This window comes from Pan paniscus, chromosome 3 (genome assembly GCF_029289425.2).
Source record: "Pan paniscus chromosome 3, NHGRI_mPanPan1-v2.0_pri, whole genome shotgun sequence".
Taxonomy (NCBI): Eukaryota; Metazoa; Chordata; class Mammalia; order Primates; family Hominidae; genus Pan; species Pan paniscus.
The window spans coordinates 16249420-16267041 of NC_073252.2; the positions used below are offsets into that span (position 1 = coordinate 16249420).

The 17622-nt window shown below is 44.2% G+C and overlaps 1 protein-coding gene across 34 annotated transcripts in view; it reads right to left on the minus strand.

Moving 5' to 3' along the window:
• PROM1 (prominin 1) overlaps positions 1–17622 on the minus strand; it is a 143493-nt gene that overhangs the window by 2867 nt on the left and 123004 nt on the right. For 15 of the 34 annotated variants that reach the window (XM_055111209.2, XM_055111222.2, XM_055111223.2 and 12 more), the window contains 8 exons: positions 17299–17370; positions 15809–15901; positions 13732–13785; positions 12017–12097; positions 11820–11888; positions 10324–10416; positions 6489–6604; positions 5945–5968 (listed from right to left, as the gene is read on the minus strand). In XM_055111209.2, the coding sequence (XP_054967184.2) occupies positions 5945–5968; positions 6489–6604; positions 10324–10416; positions 11820–11888; positions 12017–12097; positions 13732–13785; positions 15809–15901; positions 17299–17370 (602 nt within the window). Of the gene's footprint in view, positions 1–5458; positions 5528–5944; positions 5969–6488; positions 6605–10323; positions 10417–11819; positions 11889–12016; positions 12098–13731; positions 13786–15808; positions 15902–17298; positions 17371–17622 lie in introns of all 34 variants that reach the window. The other 19 variants (XM_055111229.2, XM_055111219.2, XM_055111220.2 and 16 more) reach the window with 2 other exon arrangements.

Sequence of the window (17622 nt, forward strand, 5' to 3'; positions counted from 1 at the left end):
AAACAAAAAAATAAAGAAATATAATACCCCCAACAAAGCTGCGGGTGGTTTCATCACCTCTGTGCTAAGAAGCAGGCATGTGACTAAAGGTACAGACGAATATAAACCACACCTCATAAAGTTTATCAAGAAGAATGTGTCAGACAAAACCCTGGTTAGCTTCTGTTTGTATTGCTTTTAAAAACAGCATAGAAGATAAAGAGGATAAACAGACTATGACAAGTAAGAATTGTGAATATTCACAATCTAAGGTTAAAAGTGTTAAGAGTCACTAAGAATACGTGTTGAAGACATTAGACCAGCAGCAACACAGCAGTACACATGTCTACCACAAGAGTCTTTCTAAAGTTTGCTTCTAGGACAGAAGACAGAAGCAAATGGAAGTTCCGCAGGGACCTTGTTACAACTACAAATTCCTGGGTGTAAGATCAGGCAGTGCACATGGCCTCTAAGTGGCTCTCTGGGTGAACCATCAACAGTAGCCCTAGTGTCCTCTAAAGTGACTCTGTGATAATGGCCTTGACAACCAAAAAGATATTTGCCAGGGGGAGACTAGTGAACTCCATCTGGAAGGTCGGCAGTTTCAACTCTGGCACACCCTGCCCGACTGTGACTTCAGGTGGATCACAACCCCTCTGAACCTGCAGGATCCACCGTGCCTCACTGCAGTGCTGCATCAGACACATGAGGTTGGGGGAGGACATGCACGGAGGACGTCAGGGCACCTGCCAGGCAAGACATTCCTTCTAAAGTTTTTCACTTTAGAAAGTGCACATGCTTGGTTCTGTGTGCCTCTTCTTGCACTACCCTTTATGCTTTCGGTAAAGAAACAAACTCTTTATTGAAAGGGCTCAAAGGGCCCCTGGAAAAGGGTGCAAGCAGGGGCTGGCTCAATCTCTTGTTACTGTCCACCTCACCAGGACCTCGAGCTGAACATTATGAAGGACTGTAGGCTCTGGCAATCATTTCTAAAGAACATCTACATTTGCCTTATTGAGCAGAGGGATGCTGGGCACACTAACAGGATCACTGGTTCTTCTCCTGCCTAGCATTGCCTCTCCTCCAGACAGTATATCCATCCTATCCTGGAAGAGAGGGAACTCTGGAGAACTCAGAAGCAGGAAATGAGCAAAACAAGCCAATTTAAGCACTGTCTTAGTATGTTTTCTGCTGCTTTAACAGAATATCAGAGACTGGGTAACTTACAAAGAAAAAAATTTGTTTTTCACAGTTCTGAAGGCCACGAAGTCCAAGAGCCTGGTGCTGGCATCCGGTGAGGGCTTTCATGATGCATCATCCCATAATGGAAGGGCAAATGAGTGCAAGAGACAGACAGGGAATGGGGTCGAGCTTCCTCCTTTTATCAGGAGCCCACTCCCATGATAATGGCATTAATCCATTTATGAAGGCAGAGCTCTCATGACCTAACCACCTGTCCAAGGTCTCGCCTGTTAATATAGTCACAATGTCAATTAAATCTCAACATGAGTTTTGGAGGGGACAATGAAACTATAGCAAGTAACTAAAACTAATCCTGGAAGCTCCTGATGGAAGAGAAACAAAGGGCCTTAGGTGAGACCATAACTGGAGGATACATTTCTTCAGGCCATTAGGATTTGGGCTCTGAATGATAACTTCCTGGGTGCCCAACACAATAAAGTAATAAAATAAAGAGGACCAATACATGACATCTGAGACTCTCCTGTCCCCAGAGTAGACATCACACACTGATGACAGCACTTTTGAGTTAGTCTGGATTAAACCTCCAGATTTCAATCAACACAACACAACAGGGCTCCGGGCAATCTGACAACAGAGAGAAGTTGGCCCAGGAGGTGGAATCTGTTTGTCAATGATGCACTGTCCCCTTCACAGAAAAAGGAAGGTCCTGGCCGAAGAACCTGAAACATCACACAAAGGAAAGGGCTCCAAGCACGCTCTACAAGACCTATGCAGCCAGAACCTACACAGGTGAGGGTCAGCTGCTGTTTATGTAGCATTCCCTGGGATCCACCTGCTTCCTCCTCTAGGCTGCAGAGGTGCAGCCATGCGGACCCCTCCTACTTCTGTCTAAGAATCTGGCCAAGCGCAGTGGCTCATGCCTGTAATCTAGCAATTTGGGTAGATCACTTGAGGTCAGGAGTTCAAGAGCAGCCTGGCCAATATAGTGAAACTCCATCTCTACTAATAACAGAAAAATTAGCTGAGCACGGTGGTGTGTGCCTGTAATCCCAGCTACTCAGGAGGCTGAAGCACAAGAATCGCTTGAACCCAGCAGGTGGAGGTTGCAGTGAGCCGAGATCACACCACTGCATTCCAGCCTGTGTGACAGAGTGGAATCTGTGTCTCAAACAACAACAGCAAAGAATCTACAGAGCATGCACAATGAACACCATCTACAGCCGAACTAGCAAGAAGGTGGTTCACAGACATATGCTGTTCCAGCAATGTGGGTAAAAACTAGTAAAAAAGGAGAGCTACGACAAGCTTCTTGAGCCTAGAGAATTAAGTCTTTGACGCTACACGCAGGACATCTGTGGCACTAATAGGTTCTCGGTTATTCTCTTATTGATGCTAGAACTGGAAGTCTACCCTCCTTTGTGGGAAAGGTCTCATGTGGTGGCATAAGACAGAAGACAGCTGACGCCTGCCTATTTCCAGCGCTCAGATCTGAAGCTGGGAATTAGCCAGAGTCCAGCTGGCTGTGATAATCATGCCTAAGTGACAAAGGTCTGTGGCAGTACTGGTGTGCTGAGAGGACCCTGGCATCTCAAAGGCTGTCTTGTCAACTTGCACACTGACACCTCCCTTTCAATTGCAGGACTTATTGGGTGCAGCACATTCTTCCAGGCCTACCAGTGCATCTGCTTCTCAGGGAGCCGCGGAGTTGTGCCTTCTAGATTCCCTTTTAGGAATGACTTGCCTCCAGCTGGGGGCAGCATGGTCAGCAGAGAGCCTCCAGCTGTCAGAACTACTGCTCTACGGCAGCGCTGCTCCAGCCCTGGGAGCAGTGACTGGGGGAGGAGGGGGTGCAAAGACTTAGCTAATCTGTAGTGATTAGCCCAGTGTGGGCAACTCCCTACAGGCCATGCTTGATCCAGAGCTCCTGCCTAGTCGGGCCAAGGCTTTGGCAGGCCAACCTTGACTTCTCCCCCTTTCTTTCACAACCATGGCTCCTCATAAACATCCTGCACTCCAAACTCCATTTGAGCACTGCTTCCAGAAAGCCTGCCTGTGGCAGCCTCCACCCAGGCTTGCGTCTCTCTCTCTCTCTAGCATCTTCCAGGCAGCCTGGATGACTCTTCTTAGAACAGAGAGTACTTTCAGTGCCTTCACAACCAACAGGCAAACACCAGGAAGCAATTCTACAAATTGAAAGCAGTCCTAGAAGATCCGATGTTAGGGCAACATAGGTAATTGAGAACAGCTGTCCTCTGATCTTGAAAATTTCAGTCCGTATACATAAGACACCCTCCAAGCATGCTACACCACAAAAAGGAAGGCCAGGACATTATGCAGGCAGCCGTACTGTCTACTCTCCCCAGAGCACACCTGGCTAATTGATACTTAAATCAATCTTCAACTCTGTCACAACACAGCACTCTAGCCATGAAGCCTTGCATACTGGAAGTATCAGATGAGATGAAGTCAATTTGCCATTTCATGACTTTATTTATTTATTTAGAGATGGAGTCTCCCTCTGTCACCCAGGATGGAATGCAGTGGCATGATCTCGGCTCACTGCAACCTCTGCCTCCCGGGTTCAAGTGATTCTCCTGCCTCAGCCTCCCAAGTAGCAGGGACTACAGGCGTGTGCCACCATACATGGCTAATTTTTTGTATTTTTAGTAGAGACAAGGTTTCACCGTGTTAGCCAGGAAGGTCTTGATCTCCTGACCTCGCGATCCACCCGCCTCGGCTTCCCAATGTGCTGGGATTACAGGCATAAGCCACCATGCCTGGCCAAGAACTTGATTTTTTAAATTATCACCATTTCTGCTCTGATCTGAATGTTTGTGCACTCCTAAAATTCATACATTGACGTCGTAATCACGGTGACGCTTTAGGTCATGAAGGCAAAGCCCTCATTAGTCCCTCATTAACGCCCTTAGAAAAGAGACCCCAAGGAGCCAGCTTGCCCTTTCCGCCATGTGAGGATTTGGCAAGACAACGCCACCTATGAGAAAGTGGTCCTTCACCGGACACCGAATCTGATGGCACCTTGATCTTGTATTCCAGCCTCCAGAACTGTGAGAAATAAACCCTGATGTTTATAAGCTACCCAGTTTAAGGCATTTCATTATAGCAGCTGGAATGCACTCAGATAACTTCTCTTCCCCTAAATGGAAAATTATAATGAAAAGTTCTGATTTTTTTACAATGTTCAAAGTTTTAAGTTCAGGAAGCCATTTACCTCTTGAAAGGACAAATTTTAATGACTTTCTGGTTCTGTTCATCTTGAAACCTAACCAAAGTGGAGCATCAACTGTTACTAGGTAATATTGCTTAAGATAAGGATGTGCCTGACTGGTAAGCAGCTTCTGGCCTGGGAGCCTCTAAATATAAATACCTGGTGTGAAGCCAAAGCTGTGGGCTTCCCTGAATGTGGGCACTTTTAACCGGATGCCTCCCATGTGGAGCGTGGGCCTTCTAAGGTGGATCTCCCCCATGCACCAACGTTAGACTCACCCTTTTGCATCTGAGACATCGCTGTGGGGAGCGGGCTCGGGGGAGCACTGGCGGGCCAGCTGTATGGGCGTGGGAAGGATCACGCCCACTGAAGAGGACAGCCCACTGCTGCCCTGCTGCCCTGCACACTATGTCTCCACCTCTTATAAGCAGATAGGCCCCTGGCTGACGTGTGGGTCTGAATTCTTAGTAGAGCCTCAGAAGAGGACTGACCTTTGGCAAGCAAAGCTCAGAGTCACCTGACATATGATATATCCAGAACCACAGAAGCTCCTTAATTCTAGAGAATGTAAATTCATAAAGATTTTGGAGGAATAATTGAGGTTCTTTTTCTGGTTGGTTACAGTTAATTTATTGGAAGGAAGGAAAAAAGGAAGGAAGGAAGGAAAGAAGGAAGGAAGGAAGGAAAGAAGGAAAGAAGGAAGGAAAAGCTTTGAAAACTGTAACTACTCAGTTTATTTGGTGCAGAGAAATTCTAAATGCAAGGTATGCATGCATTTAATCTGTAATGATCTACAGCCATACATAGCATTTTAAGATGACACCAAATTTTAGTTGCTGAATAATTCCATTGTTTAGAAATCGACTGAACATTTAAACTCATGGCATCATGGAACACTATGTAGAGCATGATTGGAGACTAGCATTGATAAAGTATCATATAGAGAGAAGTGAAGGCATCAGCAGCATGCAGAAAATTCAGTGCTGATCTATAGGAGATGAGACGGTTTATCATAGGGCGGGCATGCACTTCCAGACTTTGCTTTACCTTGTCATAACAGGATTGTGAATACCATATACATGATCTTTATGATAACCATTATTACCATTTTCCATACTGTAACAGAAATAAATACACCAAAAACACCATGTTATCTCTAAGATGAAGTATTTACATCATGGATTACAAAGACAATGTAATGGTCATGAAAAGTATGTAACAATTTGTTAAATCTAAAAAAAAGACAAATGAGTAATTGACATTTTGCTCCCTTTAAACTTCAAAGACCAAATGACTACTTTATAGATGAATAAACTTAACATATAAAATTTCATTAATTCATCAAGTATTTCTTGAGCACCTTCTATGTGCCAACCCTCTTTTTAAGACCATTGCAATTTATTTTTGCCTGGACAGATCTGCTGTTTCTACATAATTTGAAGATGTTAATAACTTAATTTTTAAAGTCCATTACATAATAATATCAACCTCCCCCATCCCATCTAGGAATATAGTTTTTTTAAAAAGGCTTACTTTTTCATGGGTATAGTTTCAACACTATAAAATACAAAAAAGGGAGATAAAATTAATTTTTTTAATTATTATGAAAGCTCAGCAACTACATCCCCCAAATATTTACTCTAACACGGATACTGACAGTGCAAATTCAGGAAAGACCCATGTTGAAAGATGAGCGAAGTGAAAAACGAGGCATACACATTCACCAGACACAGAATGAGGGGCAGACTACAGAGCCAAAATGGAAAGTGTAAAAACAGTTATCATAAAGTGAAATGCCAGGTCCCCGAGAGAGAGGAACTGCAAACGAGAAATAAAAAGGCTGGTTAGGGAAGCTGAGAGGATTAAGCAAGAGGAAAAAAGTAGTTAAAACAAGTATAGAAAAATCAGTACCAAGAAAAAAAAAATTCACCTGAACAGAAGTGACCCAACTACTACTAAAAAAAAAAAAAAAAAAAGAAATCAACTTTAACCTCATCAGAACTCATCTTTAGCAACTCTTTGAAGACAGCACCACCGAGAAAATGACCCCCACGTCTGTGGAAGCCCACATACTTACTCATCGTACACGTCCTCCGAATCCATTCGACGGTAGTATTTAGCCAGTTTTACCGCAAAAATTAGAGCCGGAAGTAAAAATACAGTAGCTTTTCCTATGCCAAACCAAAACAAATTCTAGGAAAAAAAAATCAGAAGAATTAAATGTCTGAAGATAGGAAATGGGAAAAACAGTTGTTCGGGGGAATTTTTTTTTTTTTTTGGAATTTTTAAAAATGAGTTGTCATTTTGTTCTTTAAAACAATTTGAGAATGTCATGTGGACCAGGCACTGTGTGAAGTGCTACGCACATTGTTAGGATTCATTTCATCTTTCTAAAAACCTTGAGTAGATCCTATTATTATGTTTATTTTACAAACAAGGAGCAGAAACAGCAAGTGGTAAAGCCAGGATGCGAATCTAGGCCACTCCAACCCAACTTCTAACCACCCCAAACAGATTCCCTTTGTTGCCCGACCATCCAGTAATCAGAGCATGGATGGCCAGCAGGTTTGAGTTTCAGTCCCTCTTATGAGTTGTTATTTATTTATTTATTTATTTATTTATTATTTTAGACAGAATCTCACTCTGTCCCCCAGGCTAGAGTGCAGTGGTGCGATCTCGGCTCACTGCAAGCTCCGCCTCCTGGGTTCATGCCATTCTCCTGCCTCAGCCTCCTGAGTAGCTGGGGCTACAGGCGTCCGCCACCACGCCTGGCTAATTTTTTGTATTTTTAGTAGAGACGGGGTTTCACCGGGTTAGCCAGGATGGTCTCGATCCTCTGACCTCATTATCTGCTCACCTCAGCCTCCCAAAGTGCTGAGATTACACGCGTGAGCCACCGCGCCCGGCCGAGTTGTTTGTTATTAAGATGACAAATTAGCCAGGTGCGGTGGCTCATTCCTGTAATCTCAGCACTTTGGGAGGCCGAGGCAGGCGGATCACAAGGTTAGGAGATTGAGACCATTCTGGCCAACATAGTGAAACCCCGTCTCTACTAAAAATAGACAAAAAATTAGCCAGGCATGGTGGTGTGTGCCTGTAATCCCAGCTACTCGGGAGGCTGAGGCAGGAGAATCAGGTGAACCCAGGAGGCAGAGGTTGCAGTGAACCGAGATCGCACCACTGCACTCCAGCCTAGGCAACAGAATGAGACTCCATCTCAAAAAAAAGAAAAAAAAAAAAGGATGACAAATTAACCCTTCTGGCTTTGTTCTGCATCTGAGCAGCTGAGACGCTTGCATCTTCATTCCATAACATTACTGTGTCAAGAAGTTAGAAACAACGCTCACTGCATGCTGGGGTCTCAATCAATGTTCCACGTTTAATTTAACCAATCTTGAAGGTATATAGAAGGTAGATGACCATGTTTTGTCTAAAGAGCAATGTTAAAATATCCTTTTTTAAATAGTTGCCAACATTTTTAAGTCAGATTTCACATGTAAACCTGGATTTACATCCTTTCTTGAAAATTCTAAAGTTCCATCTCTTAACATTGAACCCTTATTCCCACAAAGCAAGAGTCTGGAAGTGGTTCTTCCTTCAAGGGGACATTTGTCCTCAGTGGTGACACAGTCTACACCACTCACATCTGCAAGGTGATATTCCAAATGATGTAACCTTATGAACCAATCAGGACAAACACACAATGTATAGATGTCACGGGCTGAATGCCACTCTGGCCAGCATCCTACACTTGGCCTGCTATGTAAATCTACAACCTGCCAACTTCCTACGTAAGTTCGAGTCTGACAATATCCCTGCCTTAGGATAATGCTGTCAGTAACACTAGAACGACTCTCCCCAGCCCACCATGAGGCCAAATGCCACTTGGAAGTAACACCTGCTTCACCCTCACAGCTTGACCCTGCATTTCTGCTTTGCTCCTGGCTGAGTTCAGAATTACAGAGGTGGCACTACCTCTTGGCTCCTAACTTGCAGTCAATTTGTTCCCCCTTCCCTCTATGTTCTGCTAGATTTCTGTTTTCAACCTTGTCTTGAGAAGCTTTATAACTTTATAACAACCTTATCCTTTTTCTGGAAGCCGCCTCAATCCTTTTGGGGACAATTGAGATACAAAATAAACATGTTAGCTAGCCCACAGTCTATCTTATTGACTAAATGGATGCCCAGAGCTCTTCCTTAACGATGTAAACCCTCTGCTACACAGCTCCAGCCTATGATCTTCCTGAGCAGCCTCTAGGCCTCCCCTCTGTCCCTGGTGATCTGTGGAAAGGCATCTGGTGGCTATGTGGTTCGACTGAATGGGGTGGGTGGTGGAGGCTGGACATAGAGAGACGTCAATTCAGAATCAAGCAGATTGGCTCTGGACTCCCCTAATGAAGGCTTCAGCCAAAGCTGGCGGCAGGGGCCACCAAGCACAGGACAAGAAAAGTAGTTGCAAGAAGAAGGAAGCATCCAGGAAGCAGGGCCTAGGGTCTGTGTGGTTGGGTCGGAGGCAGAATCCTTTTCACTCAGGCATGAAAGACCCTCCAGCAGACAGATGGACAAGTGAACGAGGGAGGTGGACAGACAGGGCAATAGGGATGAACTGTGACAGAGAGCTACCTGACAATGCATCAGTGATACTCTGTGCCAGGTATTATGCCAGACAACAGGGACACAGCCTTGAATGCACTGGTGACTCATGGAGTGGAGAGTCTAGAGTGTGCTGGAGAGACAGGCCTTAATCAAAGAAACATATAAATATGTAATTGAAACAGCAATAACATCTCTAAAGGAAAAGCATAGAGTTCTACAGGAATGAGGAAAACGGAGCTCAGCCTAGTTTTGGGGATCAGAAAAGGCTTCCTGGAAAAAAGACATGTTTGAGCTAAGACCTGAAGGCGGAACAACAATAGTAGTGAATATTCATTGAGTGCTGATGTTCCAACAGCGTGAAGGGCTTCACATGTGACCTCTCATTGAATCATCAAAACAGCCCATGTAGGCGAGGAACTCAGACAATTTCAGGAATTTTTCAAAGTCACAGAGTTCTGAAAATGTAGAAGTGGAATTTTCATTCAGAGTTCATGTTCTCCACCATTGTGTTACCAGACCTGGAGGAGTTAGGTCTTAAAGTGGGGAGTGGGTAGGCGGGAAGCGGAAGAGGAGAGAGAAAGAGAAAGGCGGTGTGTGCCCATCTCCAGTCCAGGCAGAAGAAACGGCATGTGCATGGGCCCTAAGGTGGGGAAATCGAGATTTATTTGATGAAGTGAAAGAAGATGAGTATGTCTGGAGCACAGAAAGAAAGGCGGGCAGGCAGAGAGCACACAGTGAGATCTGGAATGGGGAGGCTCAGCCATGCAGAGCCTAGTATGGGCTATGAGGAATCCTGATCTTTAGATAGCAATGGGAAGCCACTGAGGTGCTTTCAGCAGAGGGAGAGGATCCACTCACAGAGAGAGTCAGCATCTGTTGAGGAGGGAACAGAGCTGAGGATTAAGCCTGATTAACTGGAACTTACCATCCCAATAGTCACATTTCTACGGGCTTTTTAATGACAAATGAAATTTGGTGCAACTTTGGGGTTGTATATGTAGTTGTACTGAGTATTCTTTTGAAGATGAGAAATCTGCACACCCGTGACTGTCTTTCTGATTATTCTGAACTAATAGGAGTTTTCTCCCTGCAGGTCTCCTGACTCATAAATATAATCCTAGTGAGGAAAGAAGATAACCGCCCAGAACTTTGACTTTTCTAGTCTATTAGCATCTCAATACACTGATCAAAATATTACATTTTAGGTTTTGGATTCTCTCAAGCAGAAAACAAATATTAAAATGTATATCATAATCCAGAAAAACAACCAAAGATGATGGATTCATTATGTCTTCTTTTGAAAGATGAAATCTTACCAAGGGGTCGATAATGTAGCTACACAGAAAGACATCAACAGCAGTATCTAGAGCGGTGGCCACAGGTTTGCACGATGCCACTTTCTCACTGATCTAGGGGGGTGGAAACACAGGGAAACTTTGAGCCACATCCACAAAAACCCACAAGAATAAGACGTGCCGTTTACTTTTGACTTGGTGTCACAAAAAGGATCTCCATGTCCTCTAAGACAGGGGTCCCCAACTCCCGGGTCACAGATGGATACCAGCTAGTACCGGTCCACGGCCTGTTAGGAACTGGGCTCCACAACAGGAAGTGAGTGGCGGGTGAGCAAGCAAAGCTTCACCTGTATTTACAGCTGCTCCTCATCTCTTATGTTACTGCCTGAGCTCCGCCTCCTGTCAGAGCAGCAGCAGCATTAGATTCTCATAGGAGCATGAATCCTATTGTGGAACTGCACATGCGAGGAATCTCAATTGTGCTCCTTATGAGAATCTAATGCCTGATGATCTGTCACTGTCTCCCATTACTCCCACTGATTCTACACTATGGTGAATTGCATAATTATTTCATTATATATTACAATGTATTAATAATAGAAATAAAGTGCACTATAAATGTAATGCCCTTGAATCATCCTGAAACTACCTCCACCCCCGGCCTGTGGAAAAACTGTCTTTCACCAAACCAGTCCCTGGTGCCAAAAAGGTTGGGGACTGCTGCTCTGAGACATGGAACTGATGGCTGATGTGCATGGATGAGTTCTGCATATACAGTTACAGTCGGCCCTCCATATCCCTGAATTCTGCATCCATGGATTCAACCAATCATAGATTAAAACATATTCAGAAAACAATGGATAGTTGCATCTTTACTGAACATGTACAGACTTTTTAAATACAGTATACCGACTATTTACATAGCATGTACATTGTATTAGGTATTATAAGTAATCTAGAGAGATTTAAAGCACACAGGAGGATGTGCATAGGTTATGTGCAAATAACTATATCTTTTATATAAGGGACTTGAGCACCCAAGGATTTTGGTATCTGCAGGGGACTCTGGAACAAATAACCCACGGATACTGAGGGACAATTGTATATATTTTAAAGCAAGATCCTTATTCTCTCTGAGCCTTGGTTTCCAGTTTCCTCATTTGTTTTGGAACAGTGAGACCCAACCTACAGGACTCTGAGAGAATTAAAAAGTTCTCGTGCCCAGCATAGTGTTTTAGTTCAAATTTGTTACCTGGCCCCTTTGTTACCTGAAAAAGGGGGTGGGAAGCAAATGGAAGAACTGCATATGGCAAAGGTGAGCAAAGGGGACCAGGGGGTGGCTGTCCTCTGACCTGGTGGGAAGCCCCAGAAGTCTTGGTCCTGCACATCAATGTCCTTTCACTTACTTCCTACCAAATTATGGGAAATTTAATTTTATTTCTTCCAGATTTTACCCTAGAAAATGGCTATCCTCAAACTTGACCCCCCTTAACATTCATAAAAGATAAACTACTTACAGAGAACTCGATCCACTGCAGATAATGTTCAAAATATCCTATTATTGTTCTCCCATACTTCTTAGTTTCCTGGAAAGAAACAAAAGATGAGTAGAAGCATTAAAATGATGACAGCATACTTAAACATTATAAATATTTAATCTGTAACATTCAAGTGCCCACTTATGGACATGCTTACTTTAAAAAAGAAGGCTCACCTCAATAATAACAGAGGAAGTATTGTTTGTGATGAAGTTCTGAGCAAAATCCAGAGAAGCTAGAATCCTAGTTACTCTCTCCTGAAAGACACAGCCACAGTTATCAGGGTATCAAGTCATAGAAAGTTTTAATTTGCATATAGACAATTTGCATATTGATTCAAGTACTGTAACTCAGCTCTGCAACACCATGACCTGGACCTGCCAGTTAAGAGGAAGACAGAACCCACCCAGCCCCCTGAGGGCAGGGAAGGAGATGAGCTGAAAGTGAGCATTTACTCTAGCCCAGACGCTGGGCTAGTCCTTGATAGGAATGGCCTTGCTGGACTTGCTGGAAACTCACAACGAGGCAGGAAGGAAGGTACTGTTTGTTAGGTTCCCTTCACAAATGAGGCAGCTCAGCCTCTTCAAGGTCACCATGCTGGGGAAACATACGACAATGCTGGGATTTGCACCGAACTTTTTTTTTTTTCACTGCAAAACCCATAGTCTTTGCACCACAACACAAGCAAAGACGAGTCCTCTGCCAACCCACATGGCAGCTTAGTGCAAATTGGAAATGGGGCCTTTTCTGCCCAGGGACCTTAGGGCACAGAGCCTGGCAACTCAGTCAATGGCCAGTTTCTGCCCTCGACTAACCCCCTTGGCTGGGCCCCTCATGAAAGGCCTTGCACCACTGCACACCCTCGCCCTCTTCACAGAGGTAGCAAAGCACCTGCACATAGTCACTGGTGTGTTTCCAGGTTCCCCTGGCATGAGACACACACCTATGAAATGGCAACTGTGATCAGAGGCATAGCGAGGGTCCTGGAGCAGAGTAAATCTAAACATCTTCAAACGAGCTGAGCCATGATGTTGGTCTCACTGAGAAAAGTGGAAGGAGGAACATTTAGTTTTATCCTGTGGGGCTGATACCCAAAACCTCTCATGTACAGACTATTCCGTTCAATGAAAAAATATCTTCTGAGTTGCCCGTTGGTACTGTGGATACAAGATGAATACAACCCAGCCTTGCAGCTCTGTGTCTGCTGCGGGAATGCTTGCAGCCCACACATGGCCCCCGTGGTAGGCAGATTGCATTTGCTGTTGAGGATTATTGATATGCTCCTTGGATGGCTTCCCAGAGCGTGGAGTATACTTCCCCAGCCAGACGACGATGGGTGTGACCATGTGACTTGCTTTAGCCAATGGAACGCTGGTGAAGGGGCAGGGTGCCCATTCTGAGCTTAAAGGACAACCTGTGCCTCCACTCATCCCCTGAACTCCTGTCCTCCACTATGAGGACATGAGGTGCCCCAGACAGGAGCTGCTCCTTCAGGCCGGGTCTCTCAATGGAAAGATGTGTAGAGAAGCCTGCTGTCAAACCAGCAGGGAAAATGAACATTTATACTTAGAAGGCACTGAGGTTTGGGATTGTGTGTTAGGCAGCATTATCTCTGTGAAAGGGACCAATGTACCTTCTAAGCTTGCATCCTACATATCAAAACATAGATTTCACCTATGTATCTGATAGCCGGCTAAGATGAGGTCTGCACTTAGAAAAGTACTTGTAGAAAGGAAATAGTAGGAAAGCCCAATTTGCTATATAAAATAGGTAGATAACTGAGGCTTTTTTTTTTTTAACTTAAAGTACCTACAAAAATCCACATTTCTAGCATTCTTTGTGTGGTATTTTATAACAAAACCCCATGACAGAAAACAAAGTAAACCCTTACCAACAATCCATTCCCTGTGCGTTGAAGTATCTTGACGCTTTGGTATAGAGTGCTCTGGCAAGAAACATAGATAATATTTCCAAAATTATTACATGAAGCAGCAAGATCACATACCTTGTGTCCTCCCTTCCCACAAGATAGCCATCAAATCTGTCTTTACACTGTAATGGTTTCATTCTAGAAAAAATAACCAACACAATTAACAATGTGTACTTTCTTTTCTTTTTTTTTTTTTTTTTGAGACGGAGTCTCGCTCTGTCGCCCAGGCTGGAGTGCAGTGGCACGATCTCGGCTCACTGCAAGCTCCGCCTCCTGGGTTCACGCCATTCTCCTGCCTCAGCCTCCTGAGTAGCTGGGACTACAGGCGTCCTCCACCACACCCGGCTAATTTTTTGTATTTTCAGTAGAGACGGGGTTTCACCGTGTTAGCCAAGATGGTCTCGATCTCCTGACCTGGTGATCCACCCGCCTCGGCCTCCCAAAGTGCTGGGATTACAGGTGTGAGCCACCACACCTGGCCAACAATGTGTACTTTCTATGCCTCTGGTGTAAGAAAACCTGAAGAAAAAAATTGGATACATATCCTAAAGCTGTGAAGAATAGCAAATCACATGTGAGGCATCCAAGAAATCCCTTTGAATTAGGTTTGATCAAAGTGGAAGGCATTATTTAAAGCAGAGCCTGCCCCGCAAGAGTGGTTAACCTGAATGGTTTAGACAGGAGGTTGACAAACTTTATCTGTAAAAGACCAGAGTAAACACTTTAGGTTTTATCTGCCATAGTCCCAACTAGTCAACTTTGTCCTTGTAATCAAAAGCAGCCACAGAGAGTTTGCAAATGAGTGGGTGTGGCCATATTCCAATAAAATTTTATTTACAAAAACTGCTGGTAGGCTGAATTTAGCCTGCAGGCTGTAGTTTGCAGGGTCCCTAGTTTGCCAACCCCTGGTTTAGATCATAGGTCTCAGGTAGGAAGCACTCTGCCTATTTGTGGACAGGTTGCCCTAGCTCTGAAAAGGCCAAAGGGTCCTGTGTACTTGGAAAGAAAGCATTTAAAAAAATGCAAAACCAGCTTAAAATGTTAACAAATTTGTGTTAGGCATAAACCAGTTACAGAAAATTGTAAATAGCACTGGACACAAATTAAGAAAATTCAGTGACAGGACTTTGTGAATAATCTAATAAATTAGGAAATCGAGAGAGAAAAAAAGAGTATTGGAAACTAGTTCTGGGAAGTTTAGTGGTTGGGATGTTCGGATGTTTGGATGTTGGAGCTAAGTGGATTTACTTGCTTGTCCAAACCTGAGCAAGCTGATTCAGTAACCCAGTTTCCACACACTTCTCTCCTTGATGGCTACAAATACGGCCCACACACAAGCATAATATAATAATTCCTCCTCTTTACTGAGATCCTCTGAGGTCAGGTCCTTCATTTCCATGAACAGGTAAGAGCAAGGCAGTTATTGATCCCAACATTTTTAGATGAGGAAACTGAGAAGCTACAATAGTTTGGAGAGCCAGAAGCAGAATTTAAAACCAGGTCTGTCTAACTCCAAAGCCCACATTCTTTCTTTGTTAGAAACTGCCTTTATTGCATTAAGAAAAGAATCCAGAAGGTGGTGAGAAGCAAATGGAAAGGATGAAAGAGAGGAGAGACGAAGCAACGCCCATCGAGACAGCAGACAGGGCTAAGTGGATCTACACAGAGAAGCACTTAACCTCACCTTCACATATTTCTAGACAAAGCTCGGAGAAAAAGAATCAAGTGAGTCCACAGCATTGTAGCTAAATGCGGGGCATAGGAGGGCCTGCTCACAGCAATGGAAACTAGAGCAAGGTAGAAGAGACAGCCACAGATTTTATCTAACTGTTCACACTCAAATGGAAAACGGAAGGGAATAAGCAGCAGAGGGAGGTGCAATTATTTTGTCTAAAGGCCAGCTCAACTTCTGGGGCTGAGGCCAGTCAGCTGGGACCTATGAGAGATGAGCATGTGTCGTGAGGCTAAATGAAAGCCAACTAGCTGCAGTAGATTTTGCTCAGGTCACAGTGAAACACAATACGTTGTTGACTGTTACCAGTGATTGTTCTATAGGAAGGACTCGTTGCTGGTGAATCGTTTTAATAGTTTGTGCATCTCTTTTCAGGGAGTTCCTCAAATTTCCTGGGGGCTACAAAAAGAATAAAAAACAAAGATCAATACCATCTTTCCAGACTCAAAGCACTCTCGCTATCCTCAGGGGCCCTGTGTAGCCAGGAGGGCTGCCATGACATAAGCATGCAATGATGGCTGTGAGTGGGCATGGGGGCTGGTGTGAGGGACAGTGCCAAGACACCCTCCTTCAAAGCACAGAACCATGGACTCTCAGCAATAACCCACACCCAAGAGCCCTTCCTGAGTGCCAGAGACTGTGTTCTCTCCACCTCACCATGATACAGCCACTCTCAGTTTCCCATTTTACAGGTGAGAAAACCAAGGACCCATAGAGAAATTTTTATTTAACCCACACTCAATGAGTGTTTAATTTATTAATGAATAACAATCCTATAAGGTAGATACCATTACCCCATTTTACAGATGAGGAAACTAAGGCAGAAGGGAGAAATAACTTGCCTAAGCTCCTATCCCGAGTCAAGACTTAGACCCAGGTCTTCTTCAAGAGCCCAGGTTCCTCGTCACCATGGCATGCTGCTTCTTGGACGGGGCCAGTTAAGGCCAAGTAGTCACCAACCAGCAGAGGAGTTGAAAGGGGAAGCTTATGGGGCTGAGGTGGTACCTCTGCCTTCCCTCATCACTTACTATTGGTAATTCAAAGCAACACATGAAATCTTCCTCCCACAGCCCCAGGTACTATTCCCTACACAGCAGGAAAACAACCTGTGTGCATGGGCGGGTGTGTTTAGAAGTGGAGGGGTTAACAGAGGTGGAAACAGATCCAGAGCTAAAGTAGTGAGGGTGCCCGCACTCAGAGCAGAGGGTGGAAGGCTGCAATCATCTTGAGATAGAAGGCAGGTGGGACTCCGGACCAGATTGAAGACTGGCGGAAACCAGAAAGAGGAGCCCAAAGCACCTCTCCCTGTCCATCACCATAAGGCATGCCCGCCAGCGCCATGACAGCTAACCATTGCCATGGCAACACTGGGAAGTTACCACTCATTTTCTAGCTATTTCTGAACAACCTGCCACTTAATTAGCATTCCATTGAAAGTGGTTATAAATAAGACTACAAAACTGTCCCTAGGCTGCTATTTTCTGCACACCGCCTATGGGGTAGCCCCCCTCCAGAAGAGCAGTCTCTGAGCTGTAAGCCTGCCACTGCCTCAATAAAGCAGGTTTCACCTGCCCTGCATCAACCCGACACCATCCTGGCAACATTCAAGGCTCAGAGGGGTTTGAGCCACATGGCAATGGCTGTGGACAGAAACATAATGACACACACAAGAGAGGTGTTTATGAACGAGGGATTACTCACAGTGTGAGGAACCTCTCCAGCAGCTTCCCTAAGAATGGTACTGACATTTGACATCTACAACTACTACAGTATTTAACCGAACAATTTGAACTCACCAAACTGTTTGCTTTTGCTTCTAGATCATACGCAAATGATAAAAGATTCACTCCTGCAGGGGATTTACCAGTCTACAATAGAAGTGAAAAAAAATTGTCTTATGGATATGGGATCTTTAAGCCTTAACACAACATCTAGTAGGCAACAGATTAAACATGGATTCATAACCATAAAGTAATCATGTGAGGTCAGAAACTCTTAAACAGGTGGCAACATTTGCATTCTTATTTATACATATAAAGCCATATTTTTATTCAATCATATTATTCAACTATGAAAAGGAATGAAGTGCTGATAATGTTATAACATGGATGAACAGCAAA